This window comes from Brassica napus, unplaced genomic scaffold (assembly GCF_020379485.1).
Source record: "Brassica napus cultivar Da-Ae unplaced genomic scaffold, Da-Ae ScsIHWf_1205;HRSCAF=1725, whole genome shotgun sequence".
Lineage (NCBI taxonomy): Eukaryota > Viridiplantae > Streptophyta > Magnoliopsida > Brassicales > Brassicaceae > Brassica > Brassica napus.
The window spans coordinates 1-26965 of record NW_026014628.1 but is presented as its reverse complement, the minus strand read 5'-3'; the positions used below and the strand labels follow the sequence as shown (position 1 = coordinate 26965).

At 37.3% G+C, this 26965-nt stretch overlaps 7 protein-coding genes, 1 long non-coding RNA gene and 1 pseudogene across 9 annotated transcripts; 6 read left to right on the top strand and 3 right to left on the bottom strand.

Annotated features, from left to right (window-relative positions):
• Positions 1–228: 228 nt before the first annotated feature.
• Positions 229–2045, bottom strand: LOC125596411. Its single transcript, XR_007331033.1, has 3 exons — positions 1816–2045; positions 654–775; positions 229–544 (listed from the first exon to the last, which is right to left on the bottom strand). It is a non-coding gene; the product is annotated as an uncharacterized LOC125596411 (long non-coding RNA).
• Positions 1610–3469, top strand: LOC106371106. The gene is made up of 2 exons (XM_013811139.3): positions 1610–1940; positions 2024–3469. Exons 1-2 carry the CDS (start codon positions 1796–1798, stop codon positions 2626–2628), a joined length of 750 nt encoding a protein of 249 aa, XP_013666593.2. The 5' UTR covers positions 1610–1795; the 3' UTR covers positions 2629–3469.
• Positions 3470–6725: 3256 nt separating this feature from the next.
• On the top strand, positions 6726–8478 carry LOC125596410. The gene is made up of 2 exons (XM_048771558.1): positions 6726–6957; positions 7317–8478. The coding sequence occupies exon 2, from the start codon at positions 7389–7391 to the stop codon at positions 8139–8141; it is 753 nt and encodes a 250-aa protein (XP_048627515.1). The 5' UTR covers positions 6726–6957; positions 7317–7388; the 3' UTR covers positions 8142–8478.
• A 205-nt stretch (positions 8479–8683) lies between these two features.
• LOC125596407 (nucleolar protein 56-like) lies at positions 8684–10983 on the bottom strand. The gene is made up of 8 exons (XM_048771555.1): positions 10493–10983; positions 10202–10416; positions 9967–10124; positions 9682–9872; positions 9346–9598; positions 9107–9255; positions 8927–9025; positions 8684–8821 (listed from the first exon to the last, which is right to left on the bottom strand). Exons 1-8 carry the CDS (start codon positions 10695–10697, stop codon positions 8754–8756), a joined length of 1338 nt encoding a protein of 445 aa, XP_048627512.1. The 5' UTR covers positions 10698–10983; the 3' UTR covers positions 8684–8753.
• On the top strand, positions 10913–11494 carry LOC125596408 (annotated as a pseudogene).
• Positions 11495–11577: 83 nt separating this feature from the next.
• LOC125596409 lies at positions 11578–13451 on the bottom strand. Of its 2 annotated transcripts, none has more exons than XM_048771556.1 (6): positions 12789–13451; positions 12574–12720; positions 12316–12389; positions 12144–12223; positions 11865–12016; positions 11578–11759 (listed from the first exon to the last, which is right to left on the bottom strand). In XM_048771556.1, the coding sequence occupies exons 1-6, from the start codon at positions 12790–12792 to the stop codon at positions 11698–11700; spliced, it is 519 nt and encodes a 172-aa protein (XP_048627513.1). In that variant the 5' UTR covers positions 12793–13451; the 3' UTR covers positions 11578–11697. The 2 variants fall into 2 exon arrangements, with proteins under 2 accessions (XP_048627513.1, XP_048627514.1); XM_048771557.1 differs by having other exon boundaries at positions 11869–12016.
• Positions 13452–14484: 1033 nt separating this feature from the next.
• On the top strand, positions 14485–16521 carry LOC125596406 (BAG family molecular chaperone regulator 8, chloroplastic-like). Its single transcript, XM_048771554.1, has 2 exons — positions 14485–15100; positions 15178–16521. The coding sequence occupies exons 1-2, from the start codon at positions 14555–14557 to the stop codon at positions 16069–16071; spliced, it is 1440 nt and encodes a 479-aa protein (XP_048627511.1). The 5' UTR covers positions 14485–14554; the 3' UTR covers positions 16072–16521.
• A 780-nt stretch (positions 16522–17301) lies between these two features.
• Positions 17302–22327, top strand: LOC106371101 (alpha-glucan phosphorylase 1). The gene is given in 16 exon segments (XM_013811134.3): positions 17302–17570; positions 17653–17846; positions 18208–18309; positions 18377–18553; positions 18620–18895; positions 18975–19246; positions 19753–19870; positions 19949–20326; positions 20404–20556; positions 20625–20753; positions 20851–20887; positions 20890–21086; positions 21229–21305; positions 21482–21668; positions 21763–21963; positions 22052–22327. Coding segments are annotated over 16 exon segments (2799 nt in total). The 5' UTR covers positions 17302–17386; the 3' UTR covers positions 22169–22327.
• A 2864-nt stretch (positions 22328–25191) lies between these two features.
• LOC106370139 (expansin-A23) lies at positions 25192–26252 on the top strand. Its single transcript, XM_013810202.3, is given in 6 exon segments — positions 25192–25470; positions 25632–25658; positions 25661–25827; positions 25829–26057; positions 26060–26161; positions 26164–26252. Coding segments are annotated over 6 exon segments (732 nt in total). The 5' UTR covers positions 25192–25352.
• Positions 26253–26965: the final 713 nt, after the last annotated feature.

The window sequence follows — 26965 nt, the reverse complement described above, 5'->3', positions numbered from 1 at the left end:
AGAGTCTGTGACAACGAACAGAGATTAAACAGACAATCACCAAACTAAATGGGAACAAGTCACAACCCAGTTCGTGGAGACTGAGGCTTCTTCAAATACTACAGTAGATATAGACAAAGTTAAGCTAACTTGAGCTCAATGGCATATCTACATTAATTAAAATAATTAAAAAAGAAACAAAAAAAACGTTTATGTTATCATTGCTAGCTAGTAGTTAGAGATTTTTGTTGGTTGTGAATAAAACCAAGATAAGTATAGGCCAATCGCAGATCTATGGAAGCAATGATTTTGTAAAAGTAAAGATAGATTGTAACCGCCCTCTATGTAAACATTCATAAGTGAGTAGTGCTAAGCAAAAACATTTGAAAAAGCTTCATTAGAATAAGACGAGAAGAGCGTTGGACTTGATCTTGAAAAAGCCTCAACGAGTTTGGGTGAAGTATACACTGCATAATTAATTAATCTTGAGATGGACTTGATCTTGGAATACTACCTCCAGATTCTTAGTCCCCAAAACAGGCTCTTCTAATCAATCAGGAAGTTCCTGTAACAAGAGAAGATCAAACATTAGACGTTCAACCCTCGTGGAACCTCAGAGTGACTCAGTGAGTATTAGTGATAATCATAACTTCGTGAAAAAACGTTATACAAACCTTATGGTTAGGCGATCCGTAGAACTTGACTTGTATAAGGCTGATGAGTGATGACATTGACAACTGATGATCAATTTTGCAATGTTGTCATGTAAATGGACGTCATTAAGTAGTGAAGTCAACTGCATGGACGTCATTAAGTAGTGATGTCAACTGATGCTCAGTTTTGTAATGTCATGTAAACGAACGTCACCAAGTAGGTGGTCCTTTGTAACTTTGTAAGAAAATATTAAACAAAACTTATGGTTAGGTGATGCTTAAAGCTTTGAATTGTAAAAGTCTTAATGACAATTCTACTGGTCATTTTTGTCACGTAAAATGGACGTCAGTGCCATGACGTATTTGCTGGTGTGGTGATATGTACAGATGTACTATTTACTCTTGGACGATCTAAATTGATGATTAGATAGTCAAAATAGTACAAACTCGTGGGTTTATTTTATTACAGAACTCAAATGTCTAAATGATTTTGAGTTGATGTTAATTTCCTTTTTGAAATGATTTTTATTGAAAATAGTAATTAATTAATGGTTGAAAAAGAGGACCACCTTTGATTTTGTCAAATTTATCCGCTATAGTTTTATGTGGTTGCAAATGGACTTTGAACATACAGAAAACAAGGTCAAAAGACTAATTAGATTATTGTTTTTCATTTTGAGAGATTATAAATGGACTATCCTATCATCTAGTTGGTGGATATAGTAAATGTATGTCTTTTTTGTTTCCGACACACAAGTGGGCTAAGTAACTACAAAGATGATTTGGCTACTATGTCTACACTTCATCCAAAAAGTTGATAGAAGATTTGTCTCTTATCTAATATTCAAAGGCGTGTGCACATGTCCAATAGGGGGGTTGCACATGCACTCATGATCTTTTCAAAAAAATAATACATTTCTTCACTAATTTTCACATGCATCTATTGCAGTTTTTTAAGTTTATACTAATTGTACTATTTTGTGCACTAAATAAAAAGTAGGCAACACCTTGAGGCCAAAGTGTATCCATTGTCCATCCCTCTGACTAGGACACTTACAACCAAACGAATTTAGCCTCTTTATATATAGATGTATTTTTATCCTCTCTGTCTTGTCTACAGAGGAACTAAAGTGAATTGAGTCAGAAAAAAGAAAGAGGGTAACATGGATGCTTGTTTTCTTACCTCAAGATCAATCTCTGGTGTTAAAGATATTGTCCCGTTCACCAAAGCCAGAATCTATTCTTGCCCCAAGAGAAGCTCCGGCAAGTTCCTCACCAGGAAGGTTGCTGCTCCCATCTCTGTAAAATGTAAGTAAGATCTAAGTTTGTGAACTTTCTTGCCTTAGAAGTTAAAAGATTTCAAGGCTGATGAGAGTCTTTTTCTTGAATAGGTTCTGTTTCGGATTCATGGAAGCCATTGGAGAGTGATACTGATCTCATCAAGGATTGTGTCAACAAATCTAAAGCAGATGCTGACTGGAAAGAGTTCAGAGCGAGGCTCGTGGCTGGGGAGCAAGCTGCAACCTCCGACATGGTGGTGGACTGTTCATCATCAACGTCCTCACGGATCACTCTTGGAGACAAATGGGCACACAAGATCAGCGAGCCAGAGCCAGGATGTCTCCTAGTTGCCACTGAGAAGCTAGACGGAGTCCATATCTATGAAAAGACTGTGGTTCTTATCCTCTCTGTTGGACCCTCAGATACTATAGGAGTCATCCTCAACCGTCCATCGCTGATGTCAATCAAAGGGACAAAGTCAACTGTCTTAGACAAGGCGGGAACGTTTTCAGACAAGAGACTCTTCTTTGGTGGACCTTTGGAAGAAAGGTTGTTCTTGGTGAGTCCAAGAAACGGCGAAGACAACGAGGTTGAGAAGAGTGGGGTGTTCAGACAAGTCATGAAAGGATTGTACTCAGTCCCGGCTTTGGACTATGGCAAGTGGGGCAATGGCCCTGGGCCCAAGGGTCAAAAAAAAAAATTTAATGTAATTTGACTAATTGTAAAAGGTTCATTTTAGTTTGTTAAAGGATCAAATAGTTTAATAAACCTATAATAAAAGGTCCATAATCAGATAAACCTAATTAACTTATAAAAAGACAAAACAAGAAAAATTTCTTTACGCTTCCTATTTTCTAATCTTACCGTTGATGGTAAAAGAGAAGCTCTCGAACCCAGCAAAAGTGAACAACACAAATCATAAACCAAAATATATGTTCTATTCACTGATCAGTTAGTGAGATTTCTTTTCAAAGTAGAGGTTTGTTTAATTGATTACATCTATATCTTTTACTCTCTTAGTTTATTGTTTCAGGTCATAAAAATGAATGGGCACAATACTCGTCGAAGAATTGATCATGATCAAGGCAATGGAATGAAGAAATGTTTTATAGAAAATGTCCATATTTCAAGTTTCGCCCAAGGCTATAAAATAGTTTAAGACGGTCCTGATTGTACTATGGGACGAGGGAGAGTGTAGGATTGGCTGCAGAGATGGTGAAGAGGAAGTTGGTGGGAAGAAGTGAGGTAAGGATCTTTAATGGGTACTGTAGTTGGGAAAATGAGCAGTTGAAAGCAGATGTGTTGAGAGGGTATTGGACAGTGGCTGCATGTAGCTCAAGTGTTGTTGAGCTTGGTTCAGCTGTTCAAAGTCATGGTCTTTGGGATGAGGTTGTTGGGCTTATTGGCCCTCAAAGTGGCTCTGCTATCTAAACTGTGTTTAATGTAATGAGTTTCTAACTAGTAGTTTATGTCAGTGAGTCATGACTATATTGTGTATGTTTTATTAGGGTATGTATTGAGGATTCATCACTAATTTATGAGGTGTTTTTGTAACATACTTCTGAACAACTTAGTAGAAAAAGAATTTCCACAGTAAGTTACTTTTGAATAACTTAATTGCAATAACTTTCGCCCTATATATTCTAACCTTGTTGTCATGTCATATTCCAAACCATCCAAGAATCTTAAAGGAGAATAAGAAGAACGAAACAAATATTAGAGAGATGGAACAAACATCAAAAGCATTAGTCTTCTTAGCAACAGTTTTATATGTTGCGGTTTTGGTCACTCCAGGAGCAGCTCACGATCAGCCACCTACTTTTCCTGTCGACATAAATAAATGTTGGTAATCTCTCTTTAACGTCAATGAATGTGTACTCCAACTCTTCCAATTTGTTTGTTAAGTGTTCTTGTCTTCCAACTAAAAACTAATTGACAATAAATGGATTAGTCCATTCCTCTTGTATAATATTCATGTCCTAGCGAAACATCTAATGTAGGAGCTTTTAGATCGGCTGAACCAATTTTGGGGTTAAGCCGGTTCAAGATCGATCAGATGTAAAACTATTTTATTGATTTTTTATCTAGTTTTTTTGAAATGATACAATTCATAGGACACGAGTTAGAAAGTAATTAAACATTTATATAGAAATAATTTAATATTGTTAAGTTTTTTATGTGAATCATTTTTTATATTTACTATTGATTTAAATTTTTTTATGAGTTTTCATTTTACTTGTCACCTATCTCGAAAGAATGTACAAAACCGAAGTATAAACCAACTTTCAACTTGGTGTATTTCAGAAATAAATTTACGGTCTAACTAAATTCAGAGTAATAAAGATTATATAATGATGTACCAGTGTTAACAAAAAACTAAATTCATGATATATCATTTTAAGTTTAGTATATATATGTAGATACTTGGATAACTTTTTCAAAAGGCACCAAAAGAGTACACAAGGAATAAAATGACCAAAAGATATTCCATTAAAGAGGTAAAAAAACCTTTCTACCATTACTTTTTAGATATATGAATCTAAATAATTATTTAAATAAAAATATATTTTGTTATTTTTGGGTAATACATTTTTCCATTCAAATTTTTTTTGATTTTTTTTTTTAATTTTCTTTTCAAAATTTTATTTTGAAATCTAAAAATTCTATTTGAAACTACTTTTAAATTTTGTGTTTTATATTTGGCTATTTTGGATATTAATTTATGTATATTTTTTAAATCCTAAACTCCAACTCCCAAAATCTCACCCCTCTAATCTAAATCACAAATCTAGATTAATTAACATTAGATATATAAGTGTATATTTATTTCTTAAGTGAAATATTTGAGTCATTTTAACCCCGTTATATATTTATGATATAACTATTTAGTGTCATCCTAGAATTTTTTTCTAGATATGTTTTTATTTTTTGACCAAAAAACCAAAATTTTCTAGCTAAACTGTTACCTATAAAATTAATAATATGATTTTAATTACACTGAAAGTTTAAACTTGTTTTTTTTTAACTTCTTATTTTCATACCAAACTGAATAAAATCTTACCAAACTAATTTATGATAGAGAATAAATTTTGCAAAATAGACCAGAAATACAAAATGATATTGTCTTCCAAACCACCTTATGAGGAAACATTACAAATCTTAACTAATGAAGTTATAATATTTTCAGTGTTCCACAATTTTTCAAATCAATCTTTTCCTTTTAATGCTTCTGACACATGTAAACCAAGTCGATAGTGTTTTTTTAGTCTCACTACTTCTGGGTCGAAGAACCTTGACTCCCTGCGTTGGAATTCATATCCAAAAGTAGTCATTTCTCAAAAGTTAGAATATTATTTATAAAATAATTAAAGCTTTAAGAGTATTTTATTCTGGAGAATTCACCGACCTGATTGTATTTTCTGTCTCTCGGATTAAAACTGAAATGATAGACAAAAAAAATGTAAGTGCTATAGTAGAAACTGAAATGATCACTCTCTCACTCCCTTAAATTGTTAAAGAACCAATGGTTTATTTTTTTGTAATGCTGGCAACAATTTGACCCAAAAAGATGTAAGTGCACTTCTAAATGAAAGAATCTATGAAATAAGAAATTAGGTGTCGATGATTTTAGAAATATAAAGACACCAAGAACGAAATGTGGAAAGTTTACGTGGAGTTTAGGACCAAACTGATGTCAGGTCCCGACATTTTTTGAGCCTTCTCTTCATCTAACTTATGGATATTTGCACACAACGTTAAAAGATTTTTGCCCCAAAAAAATTTCAGAGTATCGAGAAATTAATCAAAAAGCATTTACCAATGAAGCCAAATATTGCAACAACTGAATCATGAAAGACATGAATTTCCTTCAAATCTAAAACTTGCCTCAACATTGTGAAGCACAATGGTTTCATCTTCAAGCCTAACACCCAAGAGAAACAAAAGAAGATTAAATGAATTTTCCTACTTTTTGGGTTCGACTTTCAGTTACAATAAATAGTTACCGGATGCAGAATCAAAACCTATCTTTTATTAAACAGTTTATGCTTTTTAATCTTGCAAAAGTTAACAAAGAGATTTCACCTATCGAAATAGTCCAATTGAAGTGGTGGAGCAAAATCTTTGAGTCTTTTGTACCATTGCCATTGTATCCAAATTGAAACATCCAAGAAGATGAATTCATCTCTAAATTCCCATAGAAAAGAAAGCATACTCATGTTTAAAATCACAAAAAGCCACGAACTTTGAGAAGAAGAGAAACATGCTTACAACGACATGCCTTCAACTCTCACAAATGAATTTGGGAAGTTGCCATTATTAAAAGGTTCGTTTGAGATATAACATGAGTTATGAATCAGGAGGAAGAATTATATTTAGAGCAAATTAGACGGTGTATGTGTATATTAGACGAAGTTGCTAAAACTGAAACTAAAAATGCATTAAAGAGTACGTAGTGAAACTATTTAATAAAAAGAAATAGAGACGATCTCAAATAGAACTTGGATGGAACAAATGCCACACACTAATTTTTATCTTTTTTTTTCAATAATTGCCTTTAATTTATGTAAGTGTCCCTAATCAAACTTTTTTTTTATAGATGACCCATGCTACATAATGTGTTGGATCCGCCCATGGTTTTAACATGTTGCAAAACGTATTCAAACATTGAAGCTAAATTGCGTTCACATTGGTCCAAATTTACCCAAACACAAGCGATCAACAATTTGTTGTGCCTTAGATAACGATGGAATCTCTTTATATTCATGTTCCAAAAGTATTTAATAAAATGGATTTCTTACCAAGTTCTTTGACATTTTGCCTTTTGGTCTAATGAAATATATAAAAATTACTCACAATATTTTATATCAAAACTGATGTTGGAAAACATTAAAATAAACTATTCTTTCGATGAAAACGGAGAAACGTTGTCGTTTTAATCATCTTCTTCAACGTTTCGAAACAAAAAAAAGCTCACTTGCAAATTCCAGAGAAAGAGAGAAAGCTCGAGACTTTCGCCGGCGCAGAACCTCGTCGGAGAGAATCGGTACGATCTTCATCTTTATCGATGTCTATTGTCTATTGATTGCTTTCCTTTCAATTACTTTTATCATTTGCGTCTCATCATCGTGTGACCTAGACGATCTTGTTCGATTCCTACGCTTAGCTGATTAGTGGGTTTTGATTTTTAAGGTTAACGGATGTATTGGGTTCTCGCCTATTGAACGTTTGAATCTGAAAAGAGTTTAGATTTAGCTTAAACGATGAAGAAAGGATCAAACTTTAGAGATCTTAACTTAACGTTTCTTAGAGCATAAAAATCGAATCTTTCTATTTAGGTTTTGCGTTATCAGATCTCAGATAGACATTGATTCAGTTCTGTGTATTGTTTATGCACACTTTCAGTACCATGTGAGTTCCATGAAGGTGGGAGTTAGTAGAATCTGTTTTGGCTTGTTCTGTTGAAGAAGACATTCAATGTTATCCATCCCTGATGCTAGAATGTGGAACCTAGCTTCCAGCTATCTCACCGGACCGAAACACGAAACAAGAAGACCAGTACATACTCATGTGGAATGTTCAGATGATGATGAGTCGTCTGTAGGCAGCAAAGATGAAGGTCTGGAGTGTCCCATTTGCTGGGAGTCATTCAACATTGTCGAAAACGTTCCCTACGTGCTATGGTGCGGCCATACGATGTGCAAGAACTGCATCTTGGGACTTCAATGGGCTATTGTGAAGCTACCCACGCACCCGGTTCAGCTCCCTCTCTTCATCTCATGCCCCTGGTGCAACAAACTCTCCTTCCGTCTTGTCTTCAAAGGAGCTCTTAGATTCCCTCACAAGAACTACTTTGTGCTTTGGATGGTCGAGAGGATGAATGGCGAGAGACGCAATTCTCCAGGGAGAGATCAAACAGATGGTAACAATGATTGTACAAGGGAGGCTCCTCCTCCGTGTCTCCACCACCGTCATCTTCGTACTCAGTCTGTTCCGAGGGATGACATACAGACTTCACTGAGGAAGTCTTTGGTTTTCTTTGTTCAGTTGACAGCAAAGTTCCCATTGGTTGTCATGTTCCTGCTGATTATACTCTACGCAATACCGACCTGTGCAGCTATTTTGGTGATGTACATTCTAGTCACTCTCTTGCTGGCTCTTCCGTCGTTTCTCATCCTCTACTTCGCTTATCCTTGTCTTGACTGGCTCGTCAGGGAGATTGTCACATAAACATTTCTTTCAACAAGTTACTCCTAAGACTGGTCCATCATCCATGTACGTATAATGATTAAGGAATCATCCTCTTTCTTTATCTATGTAGGAAGGTATAATAGTATTGTGATATTTGAGGATCCTGCCCTGTGATTGATTTGCTTGAGAATAAGATTTGTGTTGAAAAAAAAAACTTTTTTTTGTTTACTGTAATACTAATCTTGATTAGGTAAACCATAGAAGTATATTTCTATTGAACTGTCTGAAAAATTAGAGCTAATGTGAATGTCATAATTACACAACAATTTCCATTTAACGTTTCATTTTATATTTTAGGTTTTTTCTTTCGATTTCAGCTTCTGAATTTCGGTTAATTGAATCTTTTTATGGTGTTAATGAATTTACTGAAGTGAAATAATGAACATAAAAACTTTGCTATTAGTCTTTGGGCTTCAACATCAGAAAATAATTAAATTCCAATTGAAATGTAAGCCTCTAGAATTTAGAAAAACTAAATTCTTCATCATCTTTTATATTTTGGTGAAAATAACGTGATGCAATCAACAACAACATCCATATTATAATTTTTGTATGTCTTGATCAAAATTAATGAAAATGTAGCATATGCTATCATTCAACATCATCAGCTGCTTCTTCTTCGTCTATTTCCTCTCCAGAGGCATCAACTATCTCTTCATCTGAAACAAGCCAATGAGAAACTAAGTACACACACACACATCAAACAAACCAAACCGCCAAGATTTAGTTCACAAAGAGAACAAGAACAGGCGAGAGAGCAATACCTTCTAAAACCTCTTCCATTGCATAGACATTATGTAAAGAGTCTAGCCTTTCCTCTACTTCTACACGAAGTTTCTCACCAAAATCTGCACTGCTACTATCTGGAAAAATAAGAGATATTATTCTATGCAACAAGAAGTTCCATCAAAATCTTACAAAAGGACACTTCAAACAATCATTACCACCAAAATAGTCAACCCTGGCAGCAATAGAACACTTGGCAGCTAGACAACGAGCCATACGTCCCTTGTTTCTAGCAGATGCTCGGCCAATGAATGAAGAGTGAACTATCAGACCGTGCTTTGGTGTCTTTCCACCTGTTCTCAACGCCCTGTAAATTTTATTCACAACATAGTTAATTAAAAAAAAACTGCAGTAAAACAGTAGAAAACAATAAGACATATGGTCTTTAAAAATGCACCTGCGAAGTGCCCTCTCTGCTCCAAGAATCTGGAGAGTTGAAGATGGGTGCTTTGCAAGATTCCTAAGACTTCCCGCGTGTGAAATCAACCTGGCTGCAACCGTCTCACCAATCAATGCAGCCAAGTTTGGAGCAACGTCCTTCACTTTAACAACAAGGTAGTCATACAGCTTCTTTCTGTAATCAGTTAGGTCTATAACTCCCTGAGCAAAGGTCTGGGCATGTAACAAATCTAGTGGTGATAAGTCAGGACCTTTAAGACACACAAACATTTTTTTCTTTCAGAACAAACATAACCATGTTTTATTTTATTGTAAATTTGTATAGATCTATTACCCATAGATGCTTGTCCAGCCTCAACAAGCTCTCTTGCTTTATCTTCATCACCAAGGACTTCAGTAAGTATTGTAACATGCTCTTCCGACAACTTTGACTTGTCCTCTATAATCTTTGAAGCTTGTGCATACATGTAATTGTCATAATTAACTATCTTGTCAAGCTCAGGGAAGTGCGGTGAGTACCATTCTCTGATCAAGATCATTATAATAAAACTACTTAGCTTAATCAAAATTTTCTAATCATAGAGAATAACAAGCAAGCAAACAATTAACAAAAACAAACCTGGTTCTCATAGCGTAGGAGTTGATATCTTTATCAAGCGTGTCAAGCAAGGAAATAGTTTGAATAACCATATGATCCTCTTTGTTCACATTGTACTTGACCTTTGCTCTACTGTAGCTAAGAGCTAATCCAACTTGAGGTTTCTCAAGACCACCAGGCTACATAGAAGAAGAACATGGTGTTTCACTAAGAAACATATGCAGAAAGAATGAAAAATAATCAATCAGATCATCACCTTGAAGTCATTGATGAAACTATCAAAGTGCTGACGAACACCTCTAAGAAGCTCTTGGACAAACTCATTGCTCTGACAAGGAATCTTAGTAGCCTCGGATATGCAAGAACCGAGTTTTGGGTCAGATACTCCTAAGCTAAACTTAGTCTCTTTGCCTTCTTCCGCTTTAGGGAGATTTAGTTCAAGAAAACTTCTAAGCTCCTCACTCATAAACCCTAAAGAGTAAAACGAAAGAGATGTAAGTTTCTGGTTTCTTGATTTACAAGCAATAAAAAGACGAGAATGGTTTACCTTCAGAGACGGCGTTGACTTGGTTTAGAGCATCTTGTGCAGTCTGCCAAGGGTGAAAAGCAGTTAGCTTGACGACCTGACCGAACCGAGCAAGGTCGGAAACTGAGCTTTGAACAGCCTCAACGTTCTGACCGATCTCATTGAGGCCATGCACGTCGAACAGGGCGTAGCCGGAGGATGATTCGTAGAGAACAAACATAGCCATTGGAATTGTAGAGAATGAGAAACTTAGACCTATACCCTCTTTGAAAAGAATCAAATATATACCCTAAACCTAAGCCGACTTTGGTCCAACATTAATTTCATGAGGCTGGCCCACTAACCTCAAAATTACACGGTTTAGTTCAGTTATTATAACCTTAACCAAAAACAAAAAAAGTAGAAAACGTAAAAAATGTATTTAAAAAAAAATCTAGAATAATGGCAAGAGTTCAGTTACTGTTATGCTTCACGTGTCTTCTAGCATCTGTGACACTTATGGAAGTTGTTTCAGCTCACCCAAAGATCAAACCATATCTACCTCAGATTGAAGATCAAAGACAGTGAACGATATAGAACCTTACACAGTTAAAGGTAGTGATGGTCTTTGTATCTGACCTCGAGAAAGAATGTCCCAAGACGAACAAGTTCAAAGCATTCTTTGACAAACTCAGAGCATACGCCAAAGAATGTTTTCCCAATAGGTAAAAAAAAAGACAAAAGAAAGATTATGATAAGGACATGAAGGCCAAAGCTGGGAGTCTCTTACACTCCATAGCTTCTTTAAGTGGATGAAGTATGTGGGGGGATAAGACTATGGGTGGCGGCAAGAAGGAAGAGAGTGAAGAGTCCATGAAGCTAACGGCAGAACAACAGAAAGAGATCAAAGAAGGGATTCTTAAGTGGGAGACAGTGATTGCAGGAATCACAAACACAATGGTAAAAGGCACAGCTACAAACGCTAGCTTCAGTAGTGGAGCCTCTTTCAAAGATAAGTTTTGTAATAGTGAAAATAGACTGTAACCGCTCTCTATGTAAACATTCAGAAGAGACTGAATCCTAAGCAAAGACATGTTGAAGAAAGCATTAGATGAGAAATTGAGAAGAGCGTTGAAAGAGCATGTAGTAAGTTATTTTTCATAAAGTTAGATCCTTGATTGCATTGCACTAACAAAATCTGATTGTGTTCTACAATATGAAACATAAAGGAAAGAGTTAAAGTTGCATTATGGTTCCTCTTTCACAGCAGCAAAATCAAGTCCAGTGATCTTCATTGGTCCAATGTTAACTGCAAGAATCACAACGGTCATTTAGATTGTGCTTATCAAGCAAAGCAAGAAAACCATAATGTAATGAGATGACACAAGAAAAGAATTGTTGGGTTTATACGTACTAACAGCATCAAGTCCAGCTAGTTTGGGCATAAACTGTCGGATATGGTCCTCTGCTGCTTGATCAGCCTTCAATGTCTCACACTCGAACGAAACAGATACTTTCTTCTTCCCATGCTTTTCTTCCACTAACCCAATCACATCTTCCTCCCAACTAAAAAGGTTTTATAATTCAACTCATTGGCATGTTGTCTCTGAAAAGCTATGACCTTCCCACTCTATATGTAGTAAAACAATCACTTATGTTCTGGCATAAAAGATGCTAGACAAGGAGGACTTACCCATGAGCATGCTCAACATCATTGATTCGAGCAGCATCGTGGCCTTTGCATTCTACTACAACTGTTTGTTCCTTCTTTCTCTTTTTTTTTTTCAAGAAATGGCAGGACTCAGTGGGTTTTGAAGTGAAGAGTAAAGTTTGTTAGGAACTGAAGTGATAAAACTCATACATACATTGTAGTCTATGATGGTGAGCTTCATCAACCGATAATCCTCACCACGGCTGCACTCAGTCTCACAAGCCAATTCTTTGTAAAGACAAAAAAAAAAGATAGTTCAATACTAAATCATATCCTTGTCTATGTTCCTAAACTAATAGACATACAAAGTTGTATACCTTGTTCAACCACTGTCCTAGTATCAAAAAGCTGTAACTAGTGCAAAATTAAGTCTTTAGTCTAATAAACTTTAGGAGGACCAAACAGATGTTACCAGTGCCATGGAGGCCATAGCAGATGGAGAGAGGCATGTGAATGAAATGGCCAGAGATGGAACCACATGGCAATAAAGCTATTGAAGCTACTCCTTCCTTCACTTCTCCTTCTTCCTTCTTCTCTACCTCTCCTTCTCTTTCCTCATCTGCAATCACAACGATCATGAAAACTAAAGAAACAACTGCGAGATGATGATAAAGTCAGAAACTTTACCCATTGTTGATTTAGAGAAACCGTTCTCTCTGATTCTACCCAATGTTCAAAATCTCCCCTTTTCTCTCTTTGTTCTGCTTTTGGGTGATTCCATACTCTAAAACGTCATCGTTTTGAGGGGGGTTCTCACGACGTCGTTTTGTCTATTCACAAAGCATGAACCTTTCTGTTCTGTATCTCCCCTCCCTCGTTGCCTGCACATTCCACAGCCTCAGAACAAGCTCCACTTAAGGTTTAGTGAATCCTTTCCGCCAAAGTTCTCAACTTTATGCTGAATTGGGAATCAATTTCTCAGCTTTTGTTCGTTATTCTTCGTCTGAGTTATGCTAAAAGAGCTTGTTCTCTCTGCTCATGTGTTGTAGATTGCTCTTGTTCACTGTGTCTCCCGACCAGGTTAAAGTCATGGGGGAGATGTCTTGTTAAGTCCTCTCTCCACCACTTCTACATCGAATCAACTGTATTGTGGATGTCATTCCGTTAAGAAGAGCAGTTGTCATTGGTCTTTGAGTCACTCTTTAGACTTTGCATTGACCATGAAGCTAAAACGAAGACGCCTAGTTTACGTTAGTGTAAAGATTGAGTCTTTATCTTTAGGAACAACGAGAATGTGTTTCAGTAAAGTGAGTAGTGAACCAGACAGAGTTGAAACTATGGCTTTGGAATGTGGATTGAAAGAAAGAGAGAACGAGATGAGTTTTCTAGATGGGGTAGAACTAGAGAAGCCTGAAGGGGTTAGGAAGAGTAGGATACATTATCTAGAGGAGAGGGACGGGTGAACAACGTGTACGAAGCTGAGAGAGTCTGGAGAGTTATGATTACTGATGGTCTAATAGGAACGGAGGTTACATATTCTCTTCTCGTTAGCATCTTTGTCCGGTGCGGGAGAAGCGAGCTGGCTCTCGATGCATACGACGAGATGATTCACAAGAACATATCTCCTAGAGGTATGCATGATGAGTCTAGTGTTAGATTCTGTGTGTGTGGAAAGATTTTAATGTTAATGTTTGTTTTGTTTACTTGAACAGAGAGTGGAGCCTGATGTGTCGCTTTACAATGCGGTTATACATGGGATGTGTTTAATACGTGAGTTTAAGTTTGCGAAGGAGCTGTATGTGGAAATGAGAGAGATGAGGTTGGAGCCGGATGGTAAGACTCGAGCTATGATGCTACAGAACTTGAAGAGACTGTGAAAGTTGAAGGTGGTGATGCTTTTGTCTACTCATATACTTGTTAATTTTGCTACCTTGATATGAAATGGAATAAAACAACTAATAAAAAAGTTCTAGCAGTTTTGGCAAAAAAAAAAAAATAGAGAAGATAGCAGGATTGGATTGTGCACTTTTTCAGCTGTTAGTTTTTTTTTTTGACATCAAATAATTATTCAAATACTCTAACCAGAGCTGGTTTGAAAACTGAACCGGAATAAAACAACTAATTTGTCAATTGTTAACCTTCTTAGTGCCAATTTGAGTAAAACAATGTACGATTGCTGAGGTTTTTCTCGTCTTTAGATTAGGACTCATGGAACGTTGCTGTACAAACCTATGTTTAGCAACTTGTAAATTTGTAATCTCGTGTAAAACCCATCCGGTTTGGTTCAACCGGTCAATAAAGATAAAATGCGTGCCGGGTTGTAACACATGACAACGACTGCACGACGTTTTCAAGCTATCTTCTCTGTCTTCTTTCTCAGTTCACGGGATCGATTTATAGTCAAACCCATAAAGTTAACACCTTTCAATCTAGCGAACTCCGCCGTCAACTCCATGGCCTCACGCCACCACCACGCCTGCTCACAAAGCCATAACCACCACAATCAAATCCCTCTAGTCCCCACGTCTCCACACTGCTGCACCCACTCCAACCACCCTTCGCCACCACCACCTGATACTCTTCTCCATCTCCTCGCTTCCTACCTCCAAACCCATCAACAAGAAACACACTTTCCTAACCAAACCTGCTCCTGCAACCAAAACAACGTTCCACGACAACAACACGACCAAGTCATCCTCTCCTGTCTCCTACGCAAAATCGATGCTCTCGAGTCATCTCTCAACAAGTTCGCACCTTTCCACGACCAACGCCGCGACCGACACTCCACAGTAAGAGACTCCGCGGCGAGAGTCATCCAAACCCATTTCCGCTCTTACCTTGTCCGAAGATCCATCTCCTTCAGGCATCTCAAGGAGCTTGCAGTGATAAAATCTAGCTTCTTGTCTCTCAAGTCTTCGGTTTCGGGCAAACCCATTTTCCCTTACAAGGTTGTTTCTCGGAAAGCTACGGACTTGCTTCTTCAATTGGATTCGATTCAGGTATAATGTGAATAAAGTTTTGTCCTTTTTGGTTTTTGGAGATGTTTGATTTTAGTGTTCGTTTGGTTCTCTGTTAGGGTAGGGTTGATCCAATGATACGGAGTAGTAAGAGATCTTTGAGCAGAGATCTTGTGAGGTTTTTGCAGTACGTTGATGATTGTGTTGTTAGAAGGTATGCTGCTGATGTGAGCTTTGTGGGTAGCCACAGCAAAAGGCCTCAGGGTTTTGGTGTAGTTGAAGAGAGAAGAGTGGAGAAGTTGAGAAACCGAATGGGAAAAGTCTTTGTTACTTGTGATGAGGGTGAAGAGTTGGACTCCACTACTGATGACAGTGAAGAAGTCTCTATCGATAAGAGAAAGAGTGGTAGCTCTAAGTTTAGAACTGGGGCCAATGTAGTGAAGCCTACTGTTAGGAAGACCATGGTACTTGACAAGAACAGGACTGTGTATCAGGATGAGTCAGTTGATAGTAGCGAGGAAGAAACCCTTGTGGTAACCAGGGATAATGAAAGGAAGCACCATGGTTTGAAAACTAGGAAGATGGTTTTGGTGAAAGAAGGTGGAGGAAAGAGCCGTGTGGTGAAAACTGTGAGGTTTGATGAGGATGGGAATGTGTACAAGGTTTATGGAGATACGCCAGAGGCGAGCAGCATTAGCGAGGAGGGAGATGACTCAACAAGCGGATCAAATGATGGTAATGGAGACAAGAAAGGGAATGAAGTTGAGGAAATCAAGTATGTGCCTAAGGAAAAAGAGGGCTTTGAAGAAGAAGAAGAAGAAGAAGAAGAAGAAGAAGAAGAAGAAGAAGAAGAAGAAGAAGAAGAAGAAACTCAATCTGAAAAAGAAGTCTCTTCTTCAGAAGGCAGTGAAAGGGACGCAACGGGAAGTAATGAACACAAGAAGAGGCAGATCCAGGTTCAAAAAGGAAACTTAATGGTCTCTCCTCCATTGCCACTAAAAATGGAACCTTAACCAGTGAATCATGAAAGATCCAAGTCCTCTTCTTCTTTGGTTATGCATGGCTTTTAGTCTCTTCCCTGAACCCAAATAAGGTTAACTTTCTTTGTTGTAGAAACTGTAACATAAGCAGATGGTTCAAGATTAGGTTGCAACATCCTCTGGGAAGATCTGTGAGAGTTTTTTAAATTCTTGGTTTGCTGATTCTGTGTCTTTTTTTTAATTCTCCACGAAACTTTTGAGTTGAGCATTTTCTTCATAGATATTCTTTTGAGTGTTGGTTTCCTTAGTTGCCTGTGGAGATCAACTCAATAAGAAGTTCTGTTTCTTGCATTGTTCTTGAGTGTGTGTAATATATTATGCTTCTAAAATATAAGTTGTATCAATCGAACCATATAGTATCAGTAGTACCGTTATTGGATCTTGCCGACAATGTGATTAATGATTATAGTCTCTTGTGTGACATTTGTTTGCTAGCTTAATAGTATTAAACCCTGTTCAAAAACGTGGTCGCCTAAACGTTGTTCGAAAAAGTTGATCGTGGCGAATATGCCCAAATCGGTGTAGTTAGGCGTTGATCCGTGTAAGACCGTCTAATTCCTGCGTTGACCGCCTAAGTTTTTTTCTTCTTTCGTCCGTGTAAAGTTTGAAATACGGTTGATTATTTTTTACTTATTATTAACAGATTTTGTGTAATTATTCATTACTAAATAATTACAATTAGTTATTAAATCCAAAACAAACACATAATTACTGTATTTATGAAATTTTTTCCGTACCAAACACACCATAATCTAAATGTTGGACGAATCAAAAAGAAACGGTTTTAAATTATATATAAAAAATTATATAATTATGTCAAAAAACATGTGTCATCGTATTTAAAATTAGCAAAATATATTATAAATATATTAAATTATTTTACAAATTTAAATCTTTGAATACTCTCCAATTTTTTGGTAATTTGTTAGGTTCAGAATTACCGCTAGAATATCGTACTCGCTCAATTGTTTAATACAAGAACTATTTTCACTAAAGTGCACTAAACTAATGAGTATAGACAAAAGTAGTCCTTAAATTAACGATCAAGACGCTTTACAAGCGGACGAAGCACATTGCAAGTGGACTATATATGTGTCTTGTCGCATTCTCCAAGAAATATCTCTGATCAGCTCCAGTCCCACTGTAAAATAACGTGACCTTTCACTTCTCCCCAAATCCAATAACACAATGACACGTGTAGATACAAACCACGTGGCGTAGTCAATCTTCAGATCACTTATAACTGATCACTGAGTTGCCTCGTGAAACTGAAAAGCTTCAGAGAGAGATGGATACGATGCGAATCTCCGCCGGAGCTGAGAAGATTCCGGTGAAATGCAACTCCCTGTCGAGCCTCGTCACTCGTCGCTGGAGAACGAAGACGTTCCCGGCGAGGATCAGAACCTGGCGACTTTTATCGGTGAAATCTATCTCCACCAATCCCAAGACTCTAGTCACCGATTCCGAACAAGGTCCAGTCTCATTCAGATACTTGTAAGCATTAAATGATGATTATATAAAAAAAATAATAATATCTTTTTTGAATGAAAACAGTAGCCTCGAGCATCAAGCACCACTCTGAGTTCACGCCTCTCTTCTCTCCCGAGAAGTTCGAGCTGCCTAAGGCTTTCTTCGCCACTGCACAGAGCGTCAGAGACGCTCTGATCGTGAACTGGAACGCTACTTATGAGTATTACAACAGAGTGAATCCTAAACAGGCTTACTATCTGTCTATGGAGTTTCTGCAGGTTTGCTTTGCTTTAAAGGGCTGTTCGTTTGGTTGCCGCAGGTACCGGCGGCAGCGTCAGCGTCAACATTCTACGTCAACTCTTGTTCGTTTCGTTGACGCAAGAAGCTGCGTAACGCCGTGTCCGAACGCCGCGTCCTGCGACTGACGCCGATAAAACCTGCGGTCGCGACATAGTATGCGGTTGTGTCAGCGTCTGCGAAACGAACAATAACTGTTCTCATTGACGCTGCCGCCCGCTGACGCTGCCGTTGACGCCGAAACCTGCGGCAACCAAACGAACAGGGCTTTAAAGTCTCCTCCTTTTTCTTTTTTGTACTTTGGTTTATTATTATCTGATCATCTTGGTGGCCTTATTGTAGGGTAGAGCCTTGTCGAATGCAGTTGGTAACCTTGGTCTTACTGGTGCTTACGGTGATGCTTTGAAGAGTCTTGGCTTTGAATTAGAAAGTGTAGCTGGTCAGGTTAGTGGATTGATTCACAGAGACTTTTATCTTTACTAATGTGTGCTGAGTTGGTTAAGTTTCTTAGGAGCCAGATCCTGCACTTGGGAACGGTGGACTGGGGAGACTCGCCTCGTGTTTTTTGGACTCCCTAGCAACTTTGAATTATCCAGCTTGGGGTTATGGGCTTAGGTACAAGTACGGCTTGTTCAAACAGATTATCACAAAAGATGGACAGGAGGAAGCTGCAGAAGACTGGCTTGAGGTTTCCTTCTTCTTGCTATTCTAGTTTTTTTTACTCCATCAGTGACTTAAATGGTTTCTTTTTCAGCTAAGCAATCCTTGGGAGATAGTCAGAAACGATGTCTCATATCCAGTAAAGTTCTATGGGAAAGTGGTTTTTGGATCAGATGGTAAGAAACGGTGGATTGGTGGTGAAGACGTTGTGGCTGTTGCTTATGATGTTCCTATCCCTGGCTATAAAACCAAGACTACTATCAATCTACGTCTCTGGTCAACAAAGGCCCCTTCAGGAGATTTTGATTTGTCTTCGTATAACTCTGGCAAGCACACTGAGGCAGCAGAAGCTCTATTCAACGCTGAAAAGGTCTCTATTCACTTTCTCTTTGTTTTACAATAGAACAAGTGTACATTACTGAAAAAAAAATAGTTGTTTGTCTTATTAGATTTGCTATGTGCTTTATCCTGGAGATGAGTCAGATGAAGGAAAGGCTCTTAGGCTGAAGCAACAGTACACTCTGTGCTCAGCCTCGCTTCAAGATATCGTAGCACGTTTTGAGACGAGGTCTGGAGGGAGTGTTAACTGGGAAGAGTTTCCAGAGAAGGTTGCGGTGCAGATGAATGACACTCACCCAACGCTGTGCATTCCTGAGCTTATGAGGATTCTAATGGATTTGAAAGGACTTAGCTGGGAGGACGCTTGGAGAATCACACAGAGGTACTTCTTGAAAATGACTGTATCTCTTATTCTTATTTGTTTTCCTTGTCTTAAAATAATGATAATCTAGGGCTGGGATTTTAAACCGAAACGAATAGAACTAAAGTTTTCGGTTAGGAGTTGGGTTCGATTCAGTAAGTTTCTTTAAAAAGTTTGGTTTTGGTTTTGGGTTCGGTTCGGTAATTGGTTACTTTTGTTTTCTTAAAAAAAAAAAAAAATAAATAACCAAACCATATAAAAACCGGAACCAAAATAACTGAACTAATGGACTGTAACTGAAATTAACCAAACTTATCCAAAATTTTAACAAATTTAAACCAAAATATAACCGAAATAAAAAATCTCGGTAGGATTTTCAAAAACAGAACAAACTGAATACCAAACCAAACTTTATTTTGGGTTAACTCGATAAAATTTATGTTGAACCGAACTATCCAAACCCGCAGGCCTAGTCTACAGTTTTGGAACCTGCAGCATGTTTCTAAATAGTTTAATAATATTTCTAGGACTGTGGCATACACAAACCATACAGTTCTGCCTGAGGCATTGGAGAAGTGGAGTTTAGAACTAATGGAGAAATTGCTCCCTCGTCATGTGGAGATCATTGAAAAGATTGATGAGGAGGTCCATCCCTGTACAGAACCATATGTCTCTTCTATTTTTTCCACATCTCTGGTCTAATTTGCACTTCCTGTATTGCAGCTTGTTAGCACCATTGTTTCTGAGTATGGCACTGAAAATCCTGACCTGCTCAAGGAGAAACTGAAGGCAATGAGGATATTAGAAAACGTCGAGTTGCCTTCTGCCTTTGCAGATGTGATTGTAAAGCCAGAGAGCAAACCAGCTATTGCAGAAAAGACCGTAGACCAGACCAAAGATTCTAAAGAAGATGCTCAAACTGTGGTGAAAAAGGAAGTAGAAGAGGAAGAAACTGCTGGCGTCATAGCGGAAGTTATCCCAGAACCACCAAAGATGGTCCGTATGGCCAACCTCGCTGTTGTTGGTGGTCATGCTGTAAATGGGGTTGCAGAGATACACAGTGAAATAGTGAAAACCGATGTTTTTAATGATTTCGTTAAGGTAAAACATTCTAAACTAGTGAAGCATAATTCTCTATAATCATATTCTTGTTACTGAATATTCTATATTTGTTGCAGTTGTGGCCAGATAAATTCCAGAATAAAACCAACGGAGTAACACCAAGGCGATGGATTCGTTTTTGTAACCCGTACTTAAGTGATATTATAACTAACTGGATAGGCACAGAAGACTGGGTCTTAAACACTGAAAAGCTTGCGGAACTAAGAAAGGTATGGTCTATCCTTTGCTGTTATCTTTTTAGTATCACACCAGCTAACTTTGTTCGGTCTTTCTCCAGTTTGCAGATGATGAAGATCTTCAATCTGAGTGGAGGGCAGCAAAGAAGAAGAACAAGTTGAAGGTTGTATCACTAATCAAGGAAAGAACTGGATATACTGTCAACCCGGATGCAATGTTCGACATTCAGGTCAATTTCCAGAGGATCTTGTTTACATTAGCTTTCTTATCATCTCGTCAAATAGTAAACTTATTGTTTTGTTTTTTGTATTGAAAACTATGTGCAGATCAAGCGTATCCACGAGTACAAGCGACAACTGCTTAACATCTGGGAATAGTTTATCGCTACAAAAAGATGAAGGAAATGAGTGCAAGTGAGAGGAAGAAGGCATTTGTTCCAAGAGTTTGCATATTTGGGGGAAAAGCATTCGCCACATATGTGCAAGCTAAGAGAATTGTGAAGTTCATCACAGATGTTGGGTCTACAATTAACCATGATCCTGAAATTGGTGACCTGCTTAAGGTACGGAGCCTATTATTATGTATACTTCACATGCTTGTATTAATCATCTTCTGAGAAGACAACCGGCATAATCCTCCCTCAAGTCTTGTTCAAATTGGTACCTATACTATAACTGATAATCAAAAGTGTTAACTACTTGTAGGTTATCTTTGTTCCTGATTACAATGTCAGTGTTGCTGAATTGCTCATCCCAGCAAGCGAGCTTTCTCAACACATCAGGTATCAACTTATTTGGCCAAGTCATCTTTTATTTTTTTTTGTCATTAAGATAACTGGTAAAATAGGAACTTGACTTAGTGTATATGTTAACCACTTTACCATGAGAACTTTGGGAATGAATATGTAATCAATGGTACTCTTGCTATTTACTGAAGACTAAAGAGTTATCTCTGCAGTACCGCTGGAATGGAAGCGAGCGGGACAAGCAACATGAAGTTTTCTATGAACGGTTGCATTTTGATTGGAACTTTGGATGGCGCCAATGTGGAGATCAGAGAAGAAGTTGGGGAAGAAAACTTCTTCCTCTTTGGTGCTAAAGCTGATGAGATTGTGGACCTCAGGAAAGAGAGAGCAGAGGGAAAGGTATGTGAATTGAACATAATCTTTCTGTTCTTACCGTCTTCTTCTCAGTGTTAAACAGTGATTTATTGTGAACTGTTTTGTCTCTGCGTTCCAGTTTGTTCCAGATCCTAGTTTTGAAGAAGTCAAGCAATTCGTTAGAAGCGGTGTCTTTGGCTCAAACAAATACGATGAACTGATTGGCTCTTTGGAAGGAAACGAAGGCTTTGGAAGAGCTGATTACTTCCTTGTTGGCAAAGACTTTCCTAGCTACGTTGAATGCCAAGAAAAAGTTGACAAGGCATACCGTGACCAGAAAGTAAGTACACTTTTTCTTCAATCATCAAAAGCCTATATATGAAACTTCCTCAACATCTAACCTTGAAATTGCTATAAATGATTTACAGAGATGGACGAGAATGTCAATCTTGAACACAGCAGGTTCATCCAAGTTTAGCAGTGATAGGACGATCCATGAGTATGCCAAAGACATATGGAATATTAAGCAAGTTGAACTTCCTTGAGCCTTGACTCCAGTCTACCTTAAGACCTCTTTTGAATGTTTTTTTCTATTTCCCATGTTTCCAAGTGTATCCAAGTAAATAAGGAAATCATATGTAATGATATGCAACACAATGTTCCTTCACTTTAGTATCTTTTGAGTTCAGTCAACTCTTCAGAGACTTGATGCTTCCGGTCAGCCAGACCCAGACGGTAAATTACCATCTTCAAATCTCCTTTTACTCTCTCAGATATCGCACCAATGGTCTGTGAAGTGTTTGCTTGGCCACACCTAGAGCTTGATAACACCCATAACTCTTGCCGCATGCTTGTGATTATAGCTGGAGTTACTCTGTTGTCTTCTCTGCATTTCACTTCTCAGAGGAGAAGGCAATGCTTAGGCAACAACATCACCTACTAGACTGTTTCTAAACCTTAGTGAGAAAATACTTCACTGAAATCTTGTCTCGAGCTCAACACAATGTTCATTCACATTAGTATCTCTACGTTCAATCAACTTTTCCTGAGAAAATGTTAGACAAAACCGAACCGGTAAGTAAAGAAACCAGAAGCAAACCAGTTTACCATACATTAAATGGTGCACACCAGAGGTGTTAATTTTCTCGGATAAGATCAAAACAAGTTTAAAGAATGCAAATTTGGTAATTATCTCGTTCTTAAAAGCACAGCCTAAACAGAAACTGGATCCATATTAAGGCCCTGTTCGTTTGTACATCTCGAAGATGCATCCAGATGGTCCATCTAGATGTCTCATCCAGATGCTCCATCTGGATGTTGTTCGTTTCTTCATTTCGTTCATGCATCCAGATGAATCATCTGAATGCAACTATGTTCGTTTGCTTTTCATTTTTTAACTTTCATCTGCATCCAGGTGGACTTGTTAATAAAATGACTAAAATATAATTTCTTACGTTTCGGCGGAAAATTAGCATTTTTACGGTTTTGGCCAAAAATATTTTTTGCGGTTTTTTGAAGAAATATGTGTTTTTCGCGAAAAAATGCATTTTTATGGTTTTGGCGGAAAAATATGTTTTATGGGTTTGGCGGAAAAATACGTTTTGCGGTTTGGACGGAAAAATGTGTTTTGAAGTTTTGGCGCGAAAAGTGTTTTTGACGGGAAACGTTTTTTTTTCACGATTTTGGCGGAAAAAGTTATTTTTCCAGTTTTGGCGGAAAAATACATTTTTCCGGTTTTGGCGGGAAAATACATTTTTCCGGTTTTGGCGGGAAAATACATTTTCCGGTTTTGGCGAGAAAATACATTTTTCCGGTTTTGGCGGGAAACTGCGCTTTTCCGGTTTTGGCGGAAAAATACATTTTTTCGGTTTTGGCGGGAAAATAAGTTTTTTTCCAGTTTTGGCGGAAAAATACATTTTTCCGGTTTTGGGGGAAAATACATTTTTCCGGTTTTGGCGGGAAAATACATTTTCCGGTTTTGGCGAGAAAATACATTTTTCCGGTTTTGGCGGTAAATTACTCTTTTTCGGTTTTGGCGGAAAAATACATTTTTTCGGTTTTGGCGGGAAAATAAGTTTTTTTTCTGGGTTTGGCGGGAAAATACATTTTTCCGGTTTTGGCGGGAAAATACATTTTTCCGGTTTTGGCGGGAAAATACATTTTTCCGGTTTTGGCGAGAAAACAATTTTTCCGGTTTTGGCGGGAAATACATTTTTCCGGTTTTGGCGGGAGAATGTATTTTCCGGTTTTGGCGGGAAAATTCTGTTTTCCAGTTTTGGCGGGGAAATTTTGTTTTCCGGTTTTGCGGGAAAATTGTTTTTTTTTGGTTTTGGCGGGAAATTTGTGTTTTCCGGTTTTGGCGGGAAATTTGTGTTTTTCGGTTTTGGCGGGAAAATTGTGTTTTTCAAGTTTGGCGGGAAAATGCGGTTTTCCGGTTTTGGTGGGAAAATCCTGTTTTCTGGTTTTGGTGGAAAAATTCCGTTTTTCAGTTTTGGCAGAAAAATTCTGTTTTTTTTTGTTTTGGCAAAAAAATTGTGTTTTTCAGTTTTGGCGAAAAATGCGTTTTTTTTTTTGTTTTTGCGAGAAAATGCGTTGTTTTCCGGTTTTACTGGTTTAGCCGAAAAATGTGTTTTAATGAAAAATGTGTGTTTTATGTTTTTTGCGTAAAAATGCATCTTGCGGTTTTGGCGGGAAAATGTGTTTTTCCGTTTTTGCGAGAAAATATTTTTTGGTTATAGTGGAAAAAAGTATATGCAAAAAAAATGAATTTACGGTTTGAAAATAATATTTTGATTTTAAAAGGTCATTTTTGTCATTTATCATTTTGGACTGAACTAGATGCATCTGCATCCAGATGCACCATCAAGACTCACCTTCATTTGAGTGAGAATTTGAGATGAGTTTTTAAAATTCAGCTGGGTGATCCATCTGGATGTAGCATTATAATGCACTAAACGAACATCAATTTGCATCTTCACCCAAATGGATCACCTGGGTGAGCAAACGAACAGGGCCTAAGAATCACCACTCACATTAGGCTGTCAGCCTGTAACACAATATTCGTTGGAGGTAAGTTTTTAGCCTCACGATATTCTTTGAAGGTGACACAATAATGGGGAATGTAAATAACGTGGATTGCCTTATTCCTTCAATTCCACACCAAAAAATTAACATTTGCCTTGAATGAAATAAAATAACCATTCCATAAATTTCAAAAAAAGTAAACAAAATTCAAAGGAAACTATTGCACTAAAATTTTGATAAGTAATGAATGTAATAGTTATATTATATTTTTCTTCATATTACATTTATCCTATTCCATTTCTTTTTATCCCACTAATAATTCCCTTACAGGTTTACCATTTACCATTTTTTAAAAAGGTAACAAGAAAATTAATATATCTATTCCATATTTGATAAGAAACGTACCCAGTATCTCATACTCAGCAAGGAAATAATTAACAATATTCAGTATTGAATGCACAAATATGGTATCAAACGTCTTCCTCAATTTGATATTAATAGTTAATGCCCGGACTTGTTGACAAAATTAAAAAAAAGTTAATGTCCGGACTCAACATTCTGCAATCTTGCCAAAATCTATGCTAATTACCATATTTTATTCCCTAAAACGATCACATTAACGTTTCATATTCTTCTATAAATAATCATTCTTCATTCCGAGTATAATTGTAAAATAAGTCGAAGAAAACATACAAACACTTAAACATGAATCGATCAATGTCTTTGGTTATGTTACTGGCGATTCTTGTCTCTGTGGCTGACGCTGCGTGGGAAGACGCTCACGCTACGTTTTACGGCGACATTAGCGGCAAAGAAACCATGCGTTAGTATCTTTATATTGTTATTGATTTATATACTATCTTTTTAATTTCAATATAATTGTCTAGTTAGTAATATGTAGACTATGAATTAATCTAGTAAATCATTGGCTTTTTAGTGAAAAGTATCATCGTATCTAATATTTTTAATGTTTTGGCGTGACAGAAGGAGCATGTGGTTATGGAGATCTATTCCAGAAGGTTATGGGTTAGAAACGGCGGCGCTAAGCACGGCGCTCTTCAACAACGGCCAAACATGCGGTGCTTGTTTCGAGCTAACGTGTGTAAATTCACAATGGTGTAAACAAAACGCCGGTACAATCAGAATCACAGCAACCAACTTCTGCCCACCCAACTACACACCCACCGGTTGATATCCACTGGTGCAACCCTCCTAACAAGCACTTCGATCTATCCATGAAGATGTTCACTTCCATCGCCGAGTACAAAAGTGGGATCGTTCCTGTGAAGTTCAGGAGAGTGAAGTGTCAGAAGAGAGGTGGTGTGAGGTTTGAGGTCAAGGGAAACCCTAATTTCATTATGGTTTTGGTGTATAACGTTGGAGGAGCTGGAGATGTTAACAGCCTGGCTATTAAGGGCATAAGAGTAACTGGATCTCTATGCAGAGGAACTGGGGGCAGAATTGGAACACTGGTGTGGGTTTAGTCGGACAAAGACTCTCGTTTACAGTGAAGACAGTGATGGTAGGAGCTTGACGTTCTATGATGTTGCGTCGGAGTCTTGGGGGTTCGGTCAAACTTTTGAAGCGAAATCAAACTTTTATTAGATTACCTTAACTTTCTTTTTCAGATTATGTTAGTTTCTTGAGTTTTTTGTTAGAAGCTACTATTTCATAGTACTACTATAATAAAATCATTAGTTTCATAAGATATTGTTTTTATTGATGAATGAATTATTGTCCTAGCAATGAAACATATTACGGGGGGTTTATTGGAGTTGGGGTTTGAGAAGGTTTTGAGGATTTTAAAATGTAGTGGAATTTTGAGAGTTTTGTTGAATTCCAGAATTTTGATAGAGATTTAAAAGGGGAATTTGGTAGGATTTGGTAAGATCTTTTTTAAATATTTTAATAATAATTTTCACTATTAAACTACAAAAATACGTAATCGGTTGTTAGGTTTATTTAAATACATATATAATAGGGATATACCAATAAAACTACTTATATGATATAGATCTATCTCTCTCCAGTTCCTATAACTATAATTCTTCTAAACAAGATATAATAGACTTGAAGAAATCCCGACGTCACTAACATAGTTGTTGTTGTGGCTTTGACTTCGGGAATTTTTTGTTTGTTTCAGTAACCAATATAGAGATCTTAACATAGAGATATTGTGTGAGTTGAAAAATAATGTGAAAGAGTTAAAAGGATATACAACAACAAAAAAAAGCTTGAAAATCCTCATAAAGTGTCAAGAGAGGAATCAAAAAAAAAAGAGACAAAAGACTCATTCTTTCTCTGTGCCATTGTACATA

Bases quoted from the DNA above. Each gene is read 5' to 3' on its own strand.
- LOC106371106 (XM_013811139.3), top strand. From the start codon at position 1,796: ATGGATGCTTGTTTTCTTACCTCAAGATCAATCTCTGGTGTTAAAGAT. The intron at 1,941-2,023 runs GTAAGTAAGATC...TTTCTTGAATAG, and splicing joins TGCTCCCATCTCTGTAAAAT to GTTCTGTTTCGGATTCATGG.
- LOC125596410 (XM_048771558.1), top strand. From the start codon at position 7,389: ATGTTATCCATCCCTGATGCTAGAATGTGGAACCTAGCTTCCAGCTAT.
- LOC125596407 (XM_048771555.1), bottom strand. From the start codon at position 10,697: ATGGCTATGTTTGTTCTCTACGAATCATCCTCCGGCTACGCCCTGTTC. The intron at 9,873-9,966 runs GTTTGTTTTTGT...GATCTTGATCAG, and splicing joins TCCTACGCTATGAGAACCAG to AGAATGGTACTCACCGCACT. The intron at 9,026-9,106 runs GTAATGATTGTT...TTATTTTTCCAG, and splicing joins CAGGGTTGACTATTTTGGTG to ATAGTAGCAGTGCAGATTTT.
- LOC125596409 (XM_048771556.1), bottom strand. The intron at 12,224-12,315 runs GTATGTATGAGT...AAAAAAAAAAAG, and splicing joins TCACCATCATAGACTACAAT to AGAAAGAAGGAACAAACAGT. The intron at 11,760-11,864 runs GTACGTATAAAC...TGATTCTTGCAG, and splicing joins AGCTGGACTTGATGCTGTTA to TTAACATTGGACCAATGAAG.
- LOC125596406 (XM_048771554.1), top strand. From the start codon at position 14,555: ATGGCCTCACGCCACCACCACGCCTGCTCACAAAGCCATAACCACCAC. The intron at 15,101-15,177 runs GTATAATGTGAA...GTTCTCTGTTAG, and splicing joins TTCAATTGGATTCGATTCAG to GGTAGGGTTGATCCAATGAT.